The 23,070-nt window shown below is 36.0% G+C and overlaps 1 protein-coding gene across 1 annotated transcript in view; it reads right to left on the reverse strand.

Moving 5' to 3' along the window:
• Nucleotides 1-23,070, reverse strand: part of LOC107672222 (multiple epidermal growth factor-like domains protein 11) — a 151,542-nt gene that overhangs the window by 32,364 nt on the left and 96,108 nt on the right. The window contains exons 7-11 of the mRNA XM_016465313.1: nt 14,618-14,864; nt 12,678-12,798; nt 9,093-9,229; nt 7,907-8,119; nt 827-1,001 (exon numbers count right to left, since the gene is read on the reverse strand). Coding sequence (XP_016320799.1) covers nt 827-1,001; nt 7,907-8,119; nt 9,093-9,229; nt 12,678-12,798; nt 14,618-14,864 — 893 coding nt within the window. The remainder of the gene's footprint in view (nt 1-826; nt 1,002-7,906; nt 8,120-9,092; nt 9,230-12,677; nt 12,799-14,617; nt 14,865-23,070) is intronic.

Raw genomic sequence — 23,070 nt, forward strand, 5'->3', positions numbered from 1 at the left:
TGTATGATTAATTAATTCCATTAATTAATTTAATTAAACAGCAAATTATGACATAATTATGGCTGTAAAATTAATGACATAAACACATTATAAATTTAATCATGTACTTAGAACCATACTTTTGCACTGTATACACAGACCAACTATCTAAAAATAGCACAGAAGAAATGCAAAAATACATCACTGACAAAAAAAGAAGTAATTTGACTTGTAAAGTCACTTATTGTAATGTCTATTTTATCATTTAACTGTCTGCCACAATAAAATAAAAGAAAAAGATAAAATAAAATAGAATAACAAATAACAGTAAATAAAAATAAATAAAATAAATATAAAATTTTAATAAACCATAATTTTTAATTTTAACTTAACCGCAATCCACTTTTCTGAGCAAGTACTTATATATGTGATTAATTAATTAATCAGTGTATAATTGAATTAATTTGATTAAGCAGTTTAAATGATTACCAGCCCAAAAATGTATTGGTACAAAAATGTTCAGATCTGACAAATATTGTATAGCCCATATGTAGCCTTTTTTCTTGATGCAGTGCTTTATACACAAGTTGGTAGGTGGTCTCTAACTGTTGTCTAGGATGTATCTGTGTTTACGCAACAAATAAGAGGTTTGAGTGATGTTAATGCCAGGTGTATAGGGGGCCTATATGTCAGGGCATATGAAAAAAGACCATCCTTTAGTTCCGAACATTAGCAGCTATAATCATCAATGCTCAGCAGTCAATTTCATGAGACAATATTTCATCATGGCAGGATTTACTAGTATTTAATGACTGTAGACAATGATAAATGATAAACATGGACTCACTGTGTAGCCTGGGGCACAGATACAGGCCCCAGAGAGACTGTGGCAGTCTGCTCCATTAGTACACTGGCACTGCACACTACATCCTTCTCCATAGTAACCCGGGGGACAGGTCTCATTGCAGTATAGACCCGTCCATCCTGCTGTACACAAGCATTCACCTGTCAGAGGGTGGCAGCTGAAAAAGAGAAAGACAGATCGACATTTAATTACAAATATGCCTAAAGATACGTTGTGTATATGGCATCTAAACAGAAACACTTTGGTTTCCAGAACAAGGGAGCTAAATCTGAGGACTAAACCCATTTGAGTTCATCCATCCTTGTGTCTGTGAGCTCCACTCAGATAAATGGGGTGTCCTTTCTCTCCTTCATGTAGTAATGAGCCCCAGTGTCTCAGGGCCTAATCTACCCATACCAGGCATTAACATTGCATTAGCCAGGAACGCGGCTAAGAAATAATGAATGAAGCACAGGTCACGATAAAGAGCAAGTGCTATGCTACTGTTGAAAGGTGTTCAAATTTTTACTTGCAAGTCAAATGAAGTCAAATGGACTCAGATGGAGCTCTTTACTCACCCATGGCTCCAGAGGTTAACTCGAGAAGAGTTGGCTAGAAAAGTGATGATTGTAGGACTGAAAGTTCAGTTTAACCATAGGGGACTCCAAAGCAGGGACGTGCACATACATTTTGAGGGACAGGGGCTCAAGTGGAAAAAAGGGCACTTCTCATATTTATTTTAATTTTTTTCTAAACAAAACGTTAAATATATCAGGGGTGTGCGATATTGACAAAAAATCGATCTCAATATTTTCTGAGATTTTATCGATAACGATAATTAGATGATATTTTGCCGAGTGTGTTATTTGCTGATATCTTAAGGACTACCGTGGACAGCTGACTCCTAAAGTTTTTGATATTCTGCATATTCTGTGTGGTAATCAGTTCACAGCAGTGATAGAAATTAATCTTTTCCAATAAGTTTAAATTGATGTTTTTTACCTTTTATGGGCATTTTTACCTTTATAAAGCCCTTTTTTCTAAAAGTGTGCATCATCTTTTTAGTCAAATTCTTAAATTGAATCAGTCAATTAGAATAATAAGTCATTTGGGCTGTTACCAAGCAAATGAAATCAGTACTGACAAAATTAACCTTTGCAATGCAGAGGAAACACAGTAGCAGAATCTGAAGTGGCATTTAGATGCATTTACACACTGTTTAATGCAGGAAACGAATGCATTTAACCTGCAGTTACAAATGCATTAATACTGTTTTGATATTTTAAACATAAAACATTGAATACTGATATTTAAAATATATTTTTTTTAAATGAAAAGATACTTTAAATGTAAAATTAAAACTGCCAGTAGGTGGAAGCAAGTCAATGTTAATAAGTGAGTCATTGCGATTGAACCGAATCATTTAAACGGTTGATTCATTCAGGAACAAAACAGCGTCATGTTGCTCAGAGACGCAAATTGGAATGATATATGTTGGCGAAATAGAGCAAAAACAGTCAATATTGTGTCTAAAACGCAAGTGTCTTAATATTAAATTCTTGTTTATTGAACTGCTGTATAAAATCAATATCACATTTGTAATCATGCTGCTTTTTGGTGGAAAAAACGTCAGTCTTAGCGTGATACTGATTAACTATATGAAATGATATAAATACATAAATTTTTGCCCCCATATCTTGAATTTTGTGATCATTCTAAATGCATTTGAATAAACTGAATCATGCAGTGAAAGAACGCGCACTTTTCTACTAGACTTATTGTCTTAAGCCAGGCTCACACTTTGCGATTGTTAAAAGTCCTTTAGGATTGTACTTGTTGATTGTACTTGATCATGCCACACTGTGGGATCTCAGTTGTCATTAATGTCAGACTGTACGACAGTCAAGACGTGTTAAAAACGGGTGCGCGCAAGAAAACTTGTCCGGAGTTCTACATTATCAAGCCATACACGTTCAGTGACTGCGAGCTGCATTGCATGCGGGGCTGTAATGGTGGCTATCATTAAAAGTATATGAATGGCGGCAATACCGGCGTATTTAAGAAGAATAGTGTAAGCAGCGCACTACACACCCACATGAAAACAGCGGCGCAACCGGTGTTTATCATAGCAAAGGCAACGTATCATATGATTTCCGTGAGCGGAGGACGGGAGCGCCGGAGTTTATGCGGTTAGAAGAAATCTCTAGCATTAATTCTGATCATGGCTTGTCTTGAAAAACGAAGACAGTTTGATGTTCGTCATAGGAGAACTAAACTTTAGCTAACACACATGGTAGCTCTTATGAGTCATGGATGTTAGCAAGATGTCTTTTGGGTAATTAGCTGTAAATTTGAGGCACAAGCTTAGTCTTTTGTTCATCACCACTCACCTCCACACCAAGACAAACACAACTGGAAAAGGAGGAAGGGCTTCACTTCTGAACTCGACAGTCTCAACATTTCCCGACCCGACCCGATATTTTGATTTTTTATTAGTTTGACAGGGAAAGCTGTGCGCAAACAGAAACACACGCACACGCGCACATATAGCTATACATACATTCATTTATCAAAAAAAAAAAAAAAAGACACTTCCCAGAAAAAAAGGGCAAGAAAATGTGTTTCTTCCTTTCTCCCGAAAAGGGCAGGTGCTCAAGCCCCCTTTTATGTCTATGTGTGCACGTGCCTGCTCCAAAGACCAAAGATTATATATATATATACACACACAGTGTATATATAGAGAGTTTATTGAGTAAAAAAATGCTGCATATATTTCAAACAACCATTTCTTTATTTATCCTTGCATTGTAGACAAGCAGAGACAAACCATCATCAAAATGTGTGCAGTACTTTATTCAAACTTTAGTTTAGTTACAAGCTCTTTTAAATACTTCTCATTGGTTCAAAATGATATGCAAAACAAACAGTAATTTGACTTGGAAAGTATTTTTTGCACAGTCTATTTCATGATTTATATGATTTATTTGTTTTCTCAGCAAATATTAATATATATATATATATATATATATATATATATATATATATATACAATTAATTAATGAGAATATCATGTATATGTTATTAATGTAATAAATTCAAATAATTTTTACTCAATTGACAGCCCTAGATACAATGCACCCAGTAATATACTGGTTTAAAAATACTGGTTTATACTGGTTTCAGACTTCTAAATTAACAGATATTATTGCTTTGCAAGGAAATAAAGTGCATTGTAGAGATGCACTGATATTGCAGTAATTAAATTACTGCATAATTCTAACTGAAAATTATTTTCACATTATGGCCAACATTAAAATTCTTTACTATTTTCTCTAAATTGGTAACACTTTACAATAAGGTTCCATTAGTTAATGTTAGGTAATGTATTAACTAACATTAACAAACAGTATGTCAGTCTTAGCGTGATACTGATTAACTATATGAAATGATATAAATACATAAATTTTTGCCCCCATATCTTGAATTTTGTGATCATTCTAAATGCATTTGAATAAACTGAATCATGCAGTGAAAGAACGCGCACTTTTCTACTAGACTTATTGTCTTAAGCCAGGCTCACACTTTGCGATTGTTAAAAGTCCTTTAGGATTGTACTTGTTGATTGTACTTGATCATGCCACACTGTGGGATCTCAGTTGTCATTAATGTCAGACTGTACGACAGTCAAGACGTGTTAAAAACGGGTGCGCGCAAGAAAACTTGTCCGGAGTTCTACATTATCAAGCCATACACGTTCAGTGACTGCGAGCTGCATTGCATGCGGGGCTGTAATGGTGGCTATCATTAAAAGTATATGAATGGCGGCAATACCGGCGTATTTAAGAAGAATAGTGTAAGCAGCGCACTACACACCCACATGAAAACAGCGGCGCAACCGGTGTTTATCATAGCAAAGGCAACGTATCATATGATTTCCGTGAGCGGAGGACGGGAGCGCCGGAGTTTATGCGGTTAGAAGAAATCTCTAGCATTAATTCTGATCATGGCTTGTCTTGAAAAACGAAGACAGTTTGATGTTCGTCATAGGAGAACTAAACTTTAGCTAACACACATGGTAGCTCTTATGAGTCATGGATGTTAGCAAGATGTCTTTTGGGTAATTAGCTGTAAATTTGAGGCACAAGCTTAGTCTTTTGTTCATCACCACTCACCTCCACACCAAGACAAACACAACTGGAAAAGGAGGAAGGGCTTCACTTCTACGGCTCTCGCCTGTCTGTGATGTGATGTGCCGATCAATGAGAAAGGCATCGGAACTCGACAGTCTCAACATTTCCCGACCCAACCTGATATTTAGATTTTTTTATTTGTTTGACAGGGAAAGCTGTGTGCAAACAGAAACACGCATATATACATATATTCATTTATTTAAAAAAAATTTTTTTTGTTAAATCCCCAGAAAAAGGGCACTTTCTCCCGAGGAAGAAAAAGGGCAGGTGCTCAAGCCCCCTTTTATGTCTATGTGTGCACGTGCCTGCTCCAAAGATATATTGTTTGTATGAAATAAGCTGAATTGCTGAATTGTTATCTTCAAAGTGTGAAGAAATTATGATCTAATTAGGGTTGTAATTCAGTATAATTAATGACATAAACATGATTAATTTAACCATGTCTTCTGAGTCATACCTTTGCATTGTATATATAGAACAAAATGGCACAGAAGAAATACAAAAAATGCATGGAAAATGACAAATGATATGGAAACAAAACAAAACAAACAGTAATTTGACTTGGAAAGTATTTTTTGCACAGTCTATTTCATGATTTATTTGTCTGGTGGCTTTTCTCAGCAAATATTAATATATATATATATATATATATATATATATATATATATATATACAATTAATTAATGAGAATATCATGTATATGTTATTAATGTAATAAATTCAAATAATTTTTACTCAATTGACAGCCCTAGATACAATGCACCCAGTAATATACTGGTTTAAAAATACTGGTTTATACTGGTTTCAGACTTCTAAATTAACAGATATTATTGCTTTGCAAGGAAATAAAGTGCATTGTAGAGATGCACTGATATTGCAGTAATTAAATTACTGCATAATTCTAACTGAAAATTATTTTCACATTATGGCCAACATTAAAATTCTTTACTATTTTCTCTAAATTGGTAACACTTTACAATAAGGTTCCATTAGTTAATGTTAGGTAATGTATTAACTAACATTAACAAACAGTATTTATTAATCTTTGTTAATGTTAGTTAATGAAAATACAGTTGTTTACTGTTCGTTCATGTTAATTCACAGTGCATTAACTAATGTTAACAAGCACAACTTTTGATTTTAATAATGCATTAGTAAATGTTGAAATTAACATTAGCTAAGATTAATATGCTGTAGAAGTATTGTTCATGCTTAGATCATATTAACTAAAGTAGTTACCTAATGTTAACTAATGAACCTTATTGTAAAGTTTTACCTCTAAATTAAACAAATACACTAAATAAATAAATACCACAATTGATTTAAATGCAATTAATTTAGGGATCACAAAATTTTTACATACAACGTGGATAACATGGAAAAATGGATATTAATGTTTAGATTGCTGAAGATTACATTTAATAGTATTAAATATTAAATTTTTAACTTTAAATGAGCATTAAATGATAATAAAGATCTATCTATTCTAACTAACTGTAAAAATACGGCATATGAGCATGCAAAATTAAATATCCAATGTTTGCTAATACCAATGATTAAAAAAATCTGTAATACCATCTGATAAACATTAAGCTACCAATATGCATTCCTAGTCTATTGATTCAGGTGCTCAAGCCCCCTTTTATGTCTATGTGTGCACGTGCCTGCTCCAAAGATATATTGTTTGTATGAAATAAGCTGAATTGCTGAATTGTTATCTTCAAAGTGTGAAGAAATTATGATCTAATTAGGGTTGTAATTCAGTATAATTAATGACATAAACATGATTAATTTAACCATGTCTTCTGAGTCATACCTTTGCATTGTATATATAGAACAAAATGGCACAGAAGAAATACAAAAAATGCATGGAAAATGACAAATGATATGGAAACAAAACAAAACAAACAGTAATTTGACTTGGAAAGTATTTTTTGCACAGTCTATTTCATGATTTATTTGTCTGGTGGCTTTTCTCAGCAAATATTTTTAAAAATACTGGTTTATACTGGTTTCAGACTTCTAAATTAACAGATATTATTGCTTTGCAAGGAAATAAAGTGCATTGTAGAGATGCACTGATATTGCAGTAATTAAATTACTGCATAATTCTAACTGAAAATTATTTTCACATTATGGCCAACATTAAAATTCTTTACTATTTTCTCTAAATTGGTAACACTTTACAATAAGGTTCCATTAGTTAATGTTAGGTAATGTATTAACTAACATTAACAAACAGTATTTATTAATCTTTGTTAATGTTAGTTAATGAAAATACAGTTGTTTACTGTTCGTTCATGTTAATTCACAGTGCATTAACTAATGTTAACAAGCACAACTTTTGATTTTAATAATGCATTAGTAAATGTTGAAATTAACATTAGCTAAGATTAATATGCTGTAGAAGTATTGTTCATGCTTAGATCATATTAACTAAAGTAGTTACCTAATGTTAACTAATGAACCTTATTGTAAAGTTTTACCTCTAAATTAAACAAATACACTAAATAAATAAATACCACAATTGATTTAAATGCAATTAATTTAGGGATCACAAAATTTTTACATACAACGTGGATAACATGGAAAAATGGATATTAATGTTTAGATTGCTGAAGATTACATTTAATAGTATTAAATATTAAATTTTTAACTTTAAATGAGCATTAAATGATAATAAAGATCTATCTATTCTAACTAACTGTAAAAATACGGCATATGAGCATGCAAAATTAAATATCCAATGTTTGCTAATACCAATGATTAAAAAAATCTGTAATACCATCTGATAAACATTAAGCTACCAATATGCATTCCTAGTCTATTGATTCTTGTCAATTCCAAGGTTATCATTCTAGTGGGTACATTCACGTGTGGTAGCATGTCTCACCTGAGTGTGTTGGTGGCGTTACATGGGCAGTATTTGTCACAGATGAGGCCATAGAGGCCTGGTGGACAGAACCTGTCCTGGCAGTGAGGCCCTTTGAATCCTGTATCACACAAACATGCTCCATTGATGTGGTAACACTTGGCCCCATTCTGACAGTCACAGTGAAGGGCACACTGGGGTCCGTATGTGCCGACCGGACACTCTTCTTGGCACCTGGGGACATTTCAAACAGTTTACAGAGGGAAGAAAACCCCAAAGCAATATTTTGTGTACTGTATATTATTCATTATGCAGAGGAGCTCTGTAAGAAAAAGGAGCCTGTCAGAATAACACAAGCAGAATTAGTAGACTACAGTGTTATTCTAATCTAAGGGTCAAGGATCAATGCTCTGGGCATCTTCTTTGGTGCCTCAGGTTCATCAGCCCCTTGGCTTCACCTGGGGCGACAGCAAACTAAGACTGCAGTCATTAATTACCCTGAATACAATTAGACCCAGGCTCATTCTCTCTGTTGAATAGCAAAGTGACTTAAGGAACAACGACTCCCACAAGATCTTCAATATACAATCCTGGCAGAACATCAATCTTGAGTGTCCAAAGAAGCCATTTAGAGACAGATAAATAGCTCAATTAAATTATAAAACGGACTAGGTATGTTTCATGTTGAAATTACACCAGCATCATTTGTATCAGTAGAGAGAGAAGTGTGAGAAGGACTTAGGGGGAGGGAGGAGGGGGTACTAACGCAATCTGAGATTATTCCTAGTGGGCTAATTCACCTGTCACAGACCAAATGAATGAGTGCAATTTTGTTAAATATTAGAGGATAAGAAGTGTCTGTCATGAAAGTTTTTTCATTCTGCAGACAATCACTTTACTGCGCTAATAAACCCTAAGCTGCTGCAGAAGACACAGGGAAATAAAGGCACTGAGCAATTTCAATTGGATCCTAATAAAACTCCATTACTGGTAATTAATGGGCAGAAACGTAACAGACGAGTGCGGATCTTGGAGTGGGATCAGTTGACACAGGGAATGTAAATACAGAGCAGTAAAAAAAACAATTAATCAATTATTCAGCAACCAAATTTTGCAGGCTTGTTAACAAACTGCCTTTGTGGTAGTTTTTTTTTAAAGACAGAGGTACAATAATAGAAATAAGATCAGAACTGGGTTTTTATTTTACCTGTGGCCACTGTATCCTGCCATACACTGGCACTGTCCTGTAATGTGGTCACACAGTCCTCCATTGCGGCACGAGCATTCCTTGCTGCAATTGATCCCATATTTGCCGAATGGGCATGGCTGGGCACACACAGACCCCTGTCCAGAAAGAGGGCAGAGAAAATTTGAGAATCAAATGAAAGTCATTCACAACCATTAAAACTGCACTGATTTATAGGAAGAATTAAAAAATGTAATTCTGTCATCATTTACTCCCCATTTCAAACCCATATGACTTTCTTTCTTTTAAAAGGAGAAACACTTTAAAGGCCCGTTCACAACTACTGTATAGCAATAACTATATTGGCTTTATGTTATAACAAGTGTGCTGCAGTTATGTCGTTTGCCACTTCAAATGCTCAAGCTTTTTAAAGTAGGGTAGATTCTGATTAGCTGTCAATGGAAAAAATCTATTTTAAAGTGATTCCAACAATATTGTTCCTCTGTGTGGTTATCGTTGTAGCTGAGGTGTGGACTTCTTATTCTCACAGAATTAGAACAATTATTAAAACTTTATAGTTATAGTCATCATCCTTGGTGTGAACATTGGCCCTGACCTTAACTCTTATTCTCTCTGCCACACATTAAAATTCACTGTGATGTGATCAGTCACATGATGTGCAATCATCACACTGATGTCAAACAGGTGCCATATAAAAATACGTAGACAATTAATGGCAATTTTTCACGGAACAACTACTTAAATTTCAGTCTTTTCATCATACAAAAGCATAGTCTTCTATAATGCTTTAATGGTGCTTTTTTTTTGCCATTTTGGAGCAGGGCTTCAGACTGCGTCTAAAACAGTTTCATTAGCAAGTGATATTTTTGTTGAGATCACCACTGGCGACTACATAAATGTACATGTTATGACTTAAAAATGTACATGTAATGCCTTTTTTCCTGTTTGTTTTGCGATCACATCTTTTGTTATGTTGACAAATTCATAACGAAATTCCAAACAACAAATACAGTTTTGGCATGTCCCATGTAACATCTCATTCACTGCTTCAAACTGCGGAAAACGTGTAAAGCTTGTAAACAATGCCACGTAACAATACATTTACCTCAGAAGAACCATTCGGCATCCATAAGCTCATTAGTCAGTTAGAAAAAATAACTATAAAGAGGAGCATTTTGCTAAATATGCCCTATATTGCATATTCATATTTTTACTTAACCTGTCTACATGATAATAAAGAATACAAGGAGCAAAAATAAAATTCAACACCTCCTATATAATTGCATGTTACTAATGAAAAAACAAAACCAGACTGGATGTGTGCAAGACATGTGACAACATTTATAGGATGCATTGAGGAGGAGACCAAACTACACTCAATGGGCAAGTGATGCTGACATAATTGTGGTCCATGATATTGGCACAGATTCTGTGTAATAAACAATTCTTTATGACTGTATATAGTTTTGAAGTTGGAAAAGATGTTTAGTTCCCACTTTAAGTGAACCTTAGTTCCTAAGACATTTACAAGATGGATTAAAAAGCTGATGCTTTAAAAGTAGGGGAGACATAAACACATGACAGTATGACTGAAATGTTAAAGTGTTTAAAAAAAATAAATAATAAAACACATTTATTCTGTGGCACATAACATTTTTTAGTTTCTTATAGGAGCCAATGGCTCCTTAAATTATTATTTTTTTTGTCTGTAGCCCTGTTGGAGCTTGAAAGCGCATTCACTTTCAATATATGGAAACAAGTAGCCAATACATTTTTCAAAATAAAAATAAACATTTAGAATAACAATTCTCATACAGGTTTGAAACAACATGAGGGAATAAATTATTTTAGGTGAGCATACAGTATATAGTAGGGATGTAACGATTAACTGCAAGCCGGTTGAAAATCGATTCAAATATGTGACAATTCAAATCGGTTGAGATGCTAAACAAATCGCGATTCATTTAGGGGTAGGAGTTTATAAGAATCCATGTCTGAGGGGAACTTACTGTCTTTAGAAAAGTTTAGATGGTATTATTTTCTTTTCCTCTTGCCTCTGTATAATGCATATTAAAGTTTGTATGTGCAGCACTGCTTTGTTTACAGCGGAAACCAAGGAAACGCTTTATGCGCCACCTGCTGTCAGAGAGTGAATCTGCGTCTCATTCAGCTCGTCCGCTGTTTCATGCCGATATTTTTTATGTATAGTTTCACAAAACTGAAGTCAAACCATTCTGTTTTTGCTTCAAATTTCGAAATTATACAATCTAATTTAGATTAAAAACTGCTCATGTTGCATGTATGCAGCATCTTTGTTTGGATCGTGATTAAAATGCAGTGGTTGCCTCTAATTTTAAAAGGAAAGAGCACAGACAAAGCCTTATTTTGTTTATATGAAGAGATTTATTTTATTTGTGTTACTCATTTATTTGATTTTAAAATTTCAATTTAGTTTTGTTATTTACAATTACATTATATTGAAATTTTGTCATTTAGCAGACACTTTTATCCAAAGCGACATACAAATGAGGACAATAGAAGCAATCAAAACCAACCAAAGTGCTATATTAGTATATTATTATAGTGTTATATTTCAATTTGACAAAGAAATGTGCAGCATTTTGTCCAAGCAATAATAAAAGGACACATTTAATTTATAATTTGTCTTAAATCTCATTTTGTAAAAAAAAATAATTGTGAATCGAATCGTGAAATCAAAACCGTGAATCGAATCGAATCGTGAGTTGAGTGAATCGTTATATCCCTAGTATATTGAATCTATATAATTAAAGATTAAAGACTTATACAGAAACACAGAATTTGGCCCTCCAAAAGAGGCCATATTCTATATATCTGTAACCACTTATGACCTTTAAGCAAGGTTCCTTAATCACCGGATAGGCGTTTATATGTATACATCTCATATGATAATGTACAGTACTCACAGTTATGAGGTCAATACTATTGCAATATCTAAATGACCCAATTTTGCAGTTTAGTTTTAATAAACGGTGAACAGAAATTGGAGCATTGCTTTGTGAATATTAGAATAAGTCTACATACTGTAGCACATTAAGCTCTTTTCAGAAGAGAAAGGAAATTTGTGTTTTTGATATGTCCTCTTTACAAGTTTGAGATGATGCAAAAGGAGTAATAATGAGGCTCAGCAAACTTCACACAATTTGCTTCCAAATAATAACCTCAGCTGCTCTGCTACACTCAGATCAGTGTAATTTCTTCCCCACTTAGGTTTTTGTGTAAGTATCTACATTCAGATTCTCCTCCACCCTTCCTTCATTTACCTCTTAAACACTTTCACCTTCCCACCATTCACTTAACCCTCCCTTTCTCCTTTTAATTACTCTCTCTTTTCCTTCCTTACTTCCTTTTAAGCATGACTCACCTCTTCCGTCGCTTCAGTAGCTTGCCCTTTTACTCTCCTTCACTTTCTGCCCCTCATTCCTTATCATCTGTCTCCTCATCTTTATTCCTCTCTGTTTCTTTTCTGTCCTTTATTCTCTCAGTCACTTTCCCTTTGTCCCCCACTTCTCCACTCTTTCGGTCCCCCTGTGTGCAGCATCTTACCATCCATCCAGCAGGGCAGGAGCATTCTCCAGTGATGTGATGGCAGGTTCCTCCGTTCTGACAGGGGCAGCGCTGCTCGCACTGTGGTCCATGACTTCCAGAGGGACATCGCTCCCCACAGCTGCCGAACCACAAGAGCAAACACTTGAAACTCAGGCAGTCATTGCAAAGGATTGCAACATAAAACACAAGAACGTTCAAAGACTTTAGAACAAATGCTTCAAAAAAAAAAAATCCAACCATATTTTTTTAAGTACCCTCACAAGAACTTCATAGTGTTTTCACTATGCTAACAATGAACATAGTAAGTACATACAGGTGCATCTCAATAAATTAGAATGTCGTGGAAAAGTTCATTTATTTCAGTAATTCAACTCAAATTGTGAAACTCGTGTATTAAATAAATTAAATGCACACAGACTGAAGTAGTTTAAGTCTTTGGTTCTTTTAATTGTGATGATTTTGGCTCACATTTAACAAAAACCCACCAATTCACTATCTCAACAAATTACAATATGGTGACATGCCAATCAGCTAATCAACTCAAAACACCTGCAAAGGTTTCCTGAGCCTTCAAAATGGTCTCTCAGTTTGGTTCACTAGGCTACACAATCATGGGGAAGACTGCTGATCTGACAGTTGTCCAGAAGACAATCATTGACACCCTTCACAAGGAGGGTAAGCCACAAACATTCATTGCCAAAGAAGCTGGCTGTTCACAGAGTGCTCTTCAGTCTGTGTGCACTGAATTTATTTAATACACGAGTTTCACAATTTGAGTTGAATTACTGAAATAAATGAACTTTTCCACAACATTCTAATTTATTGAGATGCACCTGTAGTATGTAGACTAGTATGGGAGACTGGGGCTAGTTGTCACATGGGGAAGTACCTAGAAGGTTTTAGGTAAAAACTCTCCAACATTGATTTTCTGTGTTGGTTTCAAACACCTTCTTCAAATGGCATCCTCCAAATTACAATTTCTGTTAACATTTTTCTAATGTATTTTGGAGAAATATGTGAAGTAACTACAGTAGCATACATTCTAGCAAGGAATTGCTATTATTTTTACATTATTGAGGCATGCTCTCATATGTTTTTATATGTATTATGTAATAATTAAAAAAATCAACTACAATTTCTGTTGGCCCAAAACAACTGATATTTAAAGGATAAAAAAAAATAAAAAATTATACACTTCCGTTCAAAAGTTTGGGCTTGCTAAGATTTTTTTATGTTTTTGAAAGAAGTCTCTTAATATGCTCACAAAAGCTACATTTATTTGTTCAAAAATACAGCAAAAACTGTGATATTGTGAAATGTTACAACAATTTGAAAATTAAATTTTCCATTTTAATATATTTTAAAATTGAATGTATTTCTGTGACCGCAAAACTGATTTTTCAGCAGCCATTACTCAAGTCTTCAGTGTCACATGATTTATGTAAAATGGAAATATTTTCTAATGTTATAAATGTCTTTACTGTCTTTTTGGATCTAATGCATTGATTTAATGCATCCTTGCAAAATAAAAGTATTTATTTTTTATTCAAAGGACTAAAATCATATTGACCCCAAACTTTTGAACGGCAGTGTATATTTGAATTATATTTTTTCTATATTTCACGAAGCACAAAACGTTACTTTTTTAATTTAGCTGAAAAAACAGACTATTTAATGACAGGTTCTCATTGTGACAACACAAAAGGTCACAAAAGGTGAATGTGGCTCCTTTGCAAAAGGTGGTGGAAAGGTTGAGTAGCTTTTTTGTAGTCAAGAGGTGTGTGCCTATACAGAAATTGTCTTTCAAAAATAATCCTACCCTTTTCACTAGAGTAACAACTTGCCCTTGTCTCCTCTATATAAAGAATATATTTCAGCAAATACATATTTACCTTCATATCTCTATATTGCAAACCAGTTTTATCTCTGGTACTCACATGGGACCCATGTAGCCTGGTGCACATATACATTCCCCCGTCTCGTGGTGGCAGGTGGCACCGTTGAGGCATTGACATTGCAGCTGGCAGCCCTTGCCATAGTAGCCAGGCTCACATTGATCCTCACAGCGCCAACCTTGGTAGCCGTCTGTGCAGACACAGGCTCCTGTGATAGGGTTACACAGGGCCCCATTCTTGCACTGACAGCGGTTGCTGCAGTGGGGCCCCCAGTGGCCACTTTCACAACCTGATACACAGAGAAGAAGAAAGGATGCTTTTTTACACCAGCCAAATAAAATGCCACTACACTCCAGTCAGAGCTGAGGACAAAAACTCTTGCTTATTAGTACGACTCGGTCGTATTACATTGCAAGCAAAAGGCTGTGGATGGAACGGTGTCCTGGTATCCTGAAATTGCCAAGACACACGATTTGTGAAGTCATAGAATTTTATTACAGAACATATGCTGACGTATACAAGTTTGTACAGTGTTTTGTCAATACAAGTGAATCCCAGTGTGAGTGGGGATTAGCTGAAGCATAGATTATTTACATCCCCTCATATATTCTCTTTAAATTATCAACGAGTTAATACCATGCTGAAAGCAAACTCTTATCAATAAAATGGGTGAAACTGCAAGCAGCTAATCTTGCAAACGCACCTAAAGTGGCCCAGAGATGCTATAAAAGACTGACACAGTCATTCTTGTGTTTACATGGTATTAGCTAGCATAAACAGGCCCATAACCACCATAGACATACATTTTGTATGTTTTTTCTTTTACATTTGTTTACATCCTTGCATTTTACTGCATGCATCAGGAGATATTTTATTTTATTCTCAGAGCACAGAGGCGGACAGTAACTAAGTACATTTACTTGAGTATTGTACTTAAGTACACTTTTTGAGTATCGGTACTTTACTTGAGTATTATTTTTTCTGGAAACTTATGACTGTAACTTCACTACATTTGAAAGACAAATATTGTACTTTTCACTCCACTACATTTCTATCACTTTCACTCAAGTAATGGAGTTGTGTACTTTGTCCGCCTCTGTCAGAACACATGTGGTTTCCCTCACCTCATATCTTAAAAATCAGTGCTAACTAACTACTAACTCATGCTAACTTAGTGGATATTTCTCCATCGTTTCTGATATACTGTACACTACTGCTCAAATGTTTGGGGTCAGTAAGACCTTTTTTGAGAAAGAAATTAATGCTTTTATTCAGCAAGGATGCAATAAATTCATCAAAAGTGACAATTAAGATATTTAAAATGTTACTAAATATTTCTATTTAAAATAAATGCTGTTCTTTCAAACTTTCTATTAATCAAAGAATCCTGAAAACAACATCATATTCCATATAATATCATATTTCATGTTTCTTGAGCACCAAATCAGCCTATTAGAATGATTTCTGAAGGATCATGTGACTAAGCATGGAATAATGGTTGCGGAAAATTCAGCTTTGCCATCACAAGAATAAATTACATTTTAAAACATATTAAAATAGAAAACCACTATTTAATATTAATATTATTTATATTTGAATAATATTTTGCAATATTACTTTTTTCTGTATTTTTAATCAAATAAATGCAGCCTTAGTGAGCATAAGCGACTTTTTTTCAAAAGCATAATTTCAAATTAAAATGGTTTCATCCAAAGCAACATACAATTCATGTTAAAGGTACTGTATGATTTAAACAACCTCAGAAACGAGTCCATATTTAACCACTATGGCTGATGATACATGGGGCAACTTTTTGAGCAATGTTGCTTGGGCACTTTCCCATTGAGTTGGGTAACAAATTTCTATACGGATACTTTAGATTGGTCATGGGCCCTGTGTCTCACCTGGTTGCCCGCTGACGGCAACATTAGCCAAAGTTGCCCCGTGTATCATCAGCCTAAAGGGCTTTTCACACGGAAAGCGAAAATTCGGCGCGAATGTTCGTCGCTATGACGCTTTTGAATCGAAACAATAGATCCCTATGGGGCTATTCACACCAGGCGCGATCATTCGCGGTGCGAAAAAGCGAGGATTTTTTTTTCGTCCTGTGTCGATTTTTTCCCCGTCGCTCCATGATGAAACGGGCCGTCCAATCAGATTTGAGTTTAGATCACGTGCCCAGAGCAGCTGCTGTTTAGCGGTGGTGCTGTTTAGAAAACCAGTGTAAACAAACACCGATGAAGAGTATCCCGGTAGAGAGAAGAGAGTGGATGCCGAGTTCCTGTTATCTTTGGTATCTGAGGACAAATTTATTCAACACATGTTCTTAATATAATTTCTAAATTCTCCATTGAATTATCTGATCTGGAGTGTCCATTTTCTTTCACGTGCACGAGTGTAATGAGTCAGAGCGCATTAACTCTCTAGATCTTCCGTGTTTAAAAAAACGAGTGAAACATTTTCTACACATAACAATAAAGGTTGTTGATGACAATAAGCAGTGTGGCGTTATTAAACATAGCCTACAAAGAGTGCATGTCTGCACATTATAGAATCAAAATCAACTATAGATCACAATCGGAAGTTATTACAAGCACTCTATGATGGTTTATAATGTGTTTTAAGCAAAAACAATAATCACATACATTTTCAAATGTGGCTTGATGCTAATTGTACTTATATTTATATTTTAAGATGTTTTCTTGTAAGCATTACAGATAGTTTGTGTTTCTGGCGTAGAACCAAACTTTTTTTTAGCTATATTTAATGCTCTATATTGAGCAGTGGACGATGTTAAATCCATATATGAGATACATATCTGAGTAAAAATGCATTGCTGGTCGGCATCACCTAGCATGCAGGCGTGAATTAGCAGAAGGCGATCAATCGTTTCGTGCTCGGTGTGAAAGCAACGTTCGTCGGCGATTCGCCTCGAATTTTCGCATCGCGCTCAGTGTGAAACGGCCTTAAGGTTAAGCCAGTTGCTTGACTAAGCTCAGAAGGCTGTTTTGAAAGTGGATAAAGCCCTAATGAAGACTGTGCTGCGAGACACCAACGACCGTTGTCTATGTCAGACAAACACGAGGTGGATGATCAGCACGAGAAGACAGCTTGGCATAGAGGGGGGTTATGGAACATCCTGGCGCTGGAGCGAGTCTTTCCCAGGAGGTGCGACGTAGGCCGCATTAAGTAGCTCAAAGAGGGCAGGAGGCACGTTATTGATTTGAGTAAATCTGCTACAGATGAGTTCTTCTGTCGGTTGAGCTCTCACGCCACACAAATGACCATGGCACATTAAAGGCAGGAAACCTGCGGGAGGTCAGCAAAGATGGATGAGCCGCTCATCGTCTGCTCCACTCGCAGTCAATCAGCACTCATCACGCTCCTCTCGGTTCTCCCACGCTGATGAGAGAAAAAGAGCAGAAAACACAACACATCCACCGTTTGCCTCACTCACTGGCCCGCGGATCTCGTCAACTCCCCATCAGCCCCAAAGTGAGCGCTTCACTTTCAAAGAAGCCTCATACTGGGACGCAAACAGTTGCCCTCCCATTCAACATGGCAAATCCACTCCGCGTTGGCTCCAAGTCCGCCGGCCTCTTCATCTGCAGCCATTCTGAATCATTGCGGAGGAGGACAAATAAAGTGGAAATCTAGACAGAGCTTAATTTGCAGAAATCTTTTTCTCTGGTGCTCAGAAGCAGCACAAAATGTTGCCATTGAAGACTCAAAGCCTCTTTTCCCCCCACAGCGAGACGCCTCAGCACATTTCCTCCTAAAGCCCATTATCTCAGCCCGTCCCTTCTGCGTTTAGTTTAAGACTCGCTGCAGACAGTCTCTCACTGCAGGCCCTCTGAAAGCATTTAGCCGTGATTAAAGAGTCAGAGATCATTTGGTGCCACGGGCAAGGCTGTAAAACACAGTCTTATTCCTATTTCTCTGTGCTTAAAATATCTAAAGGAAAGCTTCCATAAGGATGAGTCTAATCAGAGAAGAGATGAAGGAAGAGTGGATGAGGGGCCCGTTGGGGCAATGGATGTTGTGTGTGGGCAGAGATTCAATGGTAAGTACACCAAATGGCAGACCTGCAACGCAACCCCTATTAAAAGTGCTCAGCATTGAACAAACAGACTAATCAAAGGGTGCGTTTGGGGAGACAACCAATGCTCCTCTTCACAACAATCTTGCACCTTGAGGCATCAGGACTGAGTTGTGAGCGTGCGTTTGTGTACTGTACTTTAATAAGCAGAAAAATGTAACGGTCTGATTTGATCAGATGGTTGAGAAAGATCTCAGTGCAGGGCAGCCACGCACAATCCTGTGAAAGTCCAATCCCTAATGCTGCTACTGAGTTCTCTCATAAGCGTGGCAAGCCTTATTATAAAACAAGTGAAATCCTTTCAGCTGCAGGCCTGATTTAAAAATTATTAAGGCTGACAAGAAAAATACTGTATGTATTTTGGTGTTACGTTCTGCCTAGAGCTGTGTGCGCAGCTAAATAAACATGAACATCACAAAAGGATAATTAGGGAGAATTCCAGAGTTTAAACTGTTGTATTTTCTATGAAGACAAAATATCTCACTCCTGTGGAATATAGAAGCCCTGCTTACACTGTCTGTTTTTATAAAAAATCTGTTTTGTGTTGGAGCCATAGCCTTCAGGGTAGTGCACCTACATATTGCGCAACTGCTCTTCATATCTCTCCTCTTCTCTTGCTTCCTATCTCTCCTCAAACTGTCAAATAAAGGCAAAATTCAGCCTCAAATAAATAAATGTTTTTTTTAATTATTTGTTTTATGTCATGTTAAAATCTAAAGCTATTTTCATTGCAAAAAACAAACAAACAAACAAACAAACAAAAAAACTCCCTTTTCTTAGCATTTTCATCGCAAAAGTCAGGTTAAAATCAGTTTAAAAAAAAAGATTAAAAACAAATCTACACAAATGTTCAAAAACTGTGCTTTGCATCTCTCCATTCCTAACATTTCCATAAAAATACTAATAAAATCAAAAGTTTTAAAATAAAAATGTCTCTGTTGATGAAACTGTATTTTATTTATTTTATTTTATTACTTGTTTTTTTTATGCCACGTCAGCATCTAAGGCAATATTTTAATGGCAAAAATCGGAGTAAAATTCATTAAAAAAGGTAAATAATAGGGATGTAACGATTCACTCAACTCACGATTCGATTCGATTCACGATTTTGATTTCACAATTCAATTTTCTCACGATTTTTTTAAACAAAATGAGATTGAAGACATTATACAGTGAATTAAAAGGTGTCGCTTTATTAGGCTATTGCTGCACGTTTCTTTGTGAAATTGAAATATAACAAAACTAAATTTAAATTTTAAAACAAACCCCAAATCAAACAAGTAAGTTACACAAATAAAATAAATCTCTTAATATGAACAAACTAAGGCTTTGTCTGTGCTCTTTCCATTTAAAATTAGAGGCAACCACTGGATTTTAATCATGATCCAAACAAAGATGCAGCATAGGCTACATGCAGCATAAGTAGTTTTTAATCTAAATTAGACTGTATAATTTTGAAATTTGAAGCAAAAACAGAATGGTCTGACTTTAGTTTTGTGAAACTATACTACATAAAACATATCTGAACGAAACAGCAGAAGCTCTGAATGAGACGCAGATTCACTCTCTGACAGTAGGAGGCGCTTATGAACAGCAGCGATACGGTGTTTCCTGGGTTACTGCTGTAAACAAAGCAGAGCTGTGCTTATGAACGCTACTTTAATATGCATTGTTCAGAGAGGCAAGATGAAAAGAAAATACCACGTAAACTTTTCTTAAGATAGTCAGTTCCCCTCAGAGATACATTCATATAAACTCCTACTCCTGATTTTCAACCGGCTCACGGTTAATCGTTACATCCCTAGTAAATAATTTAATAAACATTTAAAAACTTAAATGCTTTGCATTTCTCCTCTTCTAGCATTCCCTGTCTCTCCTCAACATGACATTTAAAGGGGTCATATGATGTTGCTAAAAAGAACATTATTTTGTGTATTTGGTGTAATGAAATGTGTTTATGCAGTGAGCAGAGGCCGGGGGCTAGAGTGAGGAACGGCCAGAGGGCTAGAGTGAGCGGATGCCGGTGGGCTTGAGAACGGGGCGATTGGCGGATTCGACGAAGGAGCGTCCGGAGGGCTTGTGGCAACCACCCCCTACCATACTGTGATGATGCCTTGTCAGGCTGGAGCAATGATTCAAAAACAATAAAACCCATTATTAACGAGGCATTTGTTGCATCCAGTGGGGACAATTATGGATTATAATGATTTATACTCTCTTTTTACGCGTTGCGTTGCATCACGCCGCGTAAACATAAAACCATGTCTGCATTTGTGATCGGAGAAATGACATATCTCTTTGGATTTGAGACTTTAGTCTTTGCAACTTTACAGATCTTCTTTATGCACCAAGAGCTTGTAACACTCGAAATCGCATCATATGACCCCTTTAAAGCCAAAATGCCCCAAAAATATAACGTATAACAAATATTAAAAATGTACATACAGAAAGATAAAATCTTTGTTACATCATTGAACATCATATGTTCCAGTGGCTCAGTGGTAGAGCATTGCGTTAGCAGCGCAAAAGGTTGTGGGTTCAATTTCCAGGGAACACACATACTGGTAAAAAATTTATAGCCTGAATGCACTGTAATACCCGGTTCAGACTACACGATTTTAGCCTGATTTTGCCACGATTTGCTTGACGTAGGGTGTCGTGGGGATTCGTAAACGACAATGGGCGTCGGGACGCAAGATTCCATCGTTTCAGCACGTGTAGTGTGTCACTGTTTGCAATGTTTACACTCTTGTTTTCGGAAGTCAGTCGCTAGTTCCGCCTTCTCGATGACATCACATGCGTCGCTAAAGACGGCACGCGATGAATGGTCGGGAAGCAACGTGTAGTCTGACATGTTTCTTGTCCACGACATGACAAGATTTTAGGAGTCAAAATCGTGTAATCTGACACAGTGACTATCGTGACCGACAAAAATATTGTGTAGTCTGAACCCGGCATAAGTCGCTTTGGATAAAAGTGTCTGCTAAATGCATAAATTAAATTCTGCTAAATGCATAAATCTTTATATGTGCTTTACTAAACACATTCTTTACAGAACTTTCTGAATAAAATCACTGTCTGATGGAAGACGGAAGTTTTTCAATAAAAGCACATGCGTAGGTCTAGTATGACCTATATGACATTTTGCATATACCACTTTGTGACTAGTTTTAAAGTAATATATCAATCTTTTGCCAATCTGCCATTTGCCCTTTTATCATTCAATAGATGGACCACAGCCATCTAGATGTTTGTAACAGGGCCAAGGGTTTCTGAATCAGATTACACAAGAGTGTGATTACACTGTCTCTATTACAGCACACAATGCCTCCAGGGCCAATTACTACTTCCTTGCACCCAGTCCAGCCCATTCCACTCCTTTAATTAAAGCTCCAGCAGTGGAGGGGAAGACTCCAGTCAACCCCTTACACCCAAGTTTTAGCTTTTGTGGTTAATGACTGGAGGAAGTGCATCCAGACAATTAAACCTGAAGAAAAATGAAGATCCCAAAGCTTGGCAGCTGAACTCTTGTGTTTGGGTTCATCTCTGCTATGCCATGATGAATACAGGATGGGAGTTTGTGTCTACATGACAGATAGTCTTAATTACTGAGCAATGTCACAGCACTGTGTGCTAAGTGACTCGAGTCCGACTCGGCACCCGATGCGGTTAGAGTGAGACCCGTTTTGTGCCAGTTGAGTGTGTTCTTCAGAGCACAGGTTACACTGAATGTTAAACAGTGTGCAGCTTCAAAGAAGGGAAAAGTAAATTGAAGTCTATGGGCAAAGTGCCATAAAAGATAGTTTTAAAATATACAGCAAACAGGAGATCTAAATGTGCTCTGATAAAATATTCTGTCCAGTGAGAAATAAGTGAAGATTCATATACACTCAGAAACCTTGGCTGATTGGATTTAGGCTGCAAGGATAGAAATTTTAAACAATTAAAGGTCCTAATTAGGGAGGAGGGAGAAGAAGAAGAAGAAAAAGAAGAAGAAGGATCGCCAAATTAGATAATTTCAATAATAAATTAATTTTTGAAACTTCTTGTTCACAGAGACCTTTTAACAAAAGCCTTTTTAGAGATAGAATAAATGCTATCCATTGAGTGGTCTTAATTACAGGTTACATATTAAACAACAACATAAAAATTTCAAAAAGATATTTTAGAGCATAACTTCGTTTATGGAGTTGTTGCTCTGCATCATATTTGTCAACAGTCAACTGTATGAACTGTAAGATGACGTACAGGTCTGGGGGCAGGGCCAGTGCGTTAACTACCTTAAAATATTTTAATCGCGTTATTTTTTCATAACTAATTAATTAAGTTAATGCGTTAAACTGACAGCCCTAATATATATATATATATATATATATATATTATATACTGACAGCTA

The sequence above is a fragment of the Sinocyclocheilus anshuiensis genome, unplaced genomic scaffold (assembly GCF_001515605.1).
Source record: "Sinocyclocheilus anshuiensis isolate Anshui unplaced genomic scaffold, SAMN03320099.WGS_v1.1 scaffold997, whole genome shotgun sequence".
Taxonomy (NCBI): Eukaryota; Metazoa; Chordata; class Actinopteri; order Cypriniformes; family Cyprinidae; genus Sinocyclocheilus; species Sinocyclocheilus anshuiensis.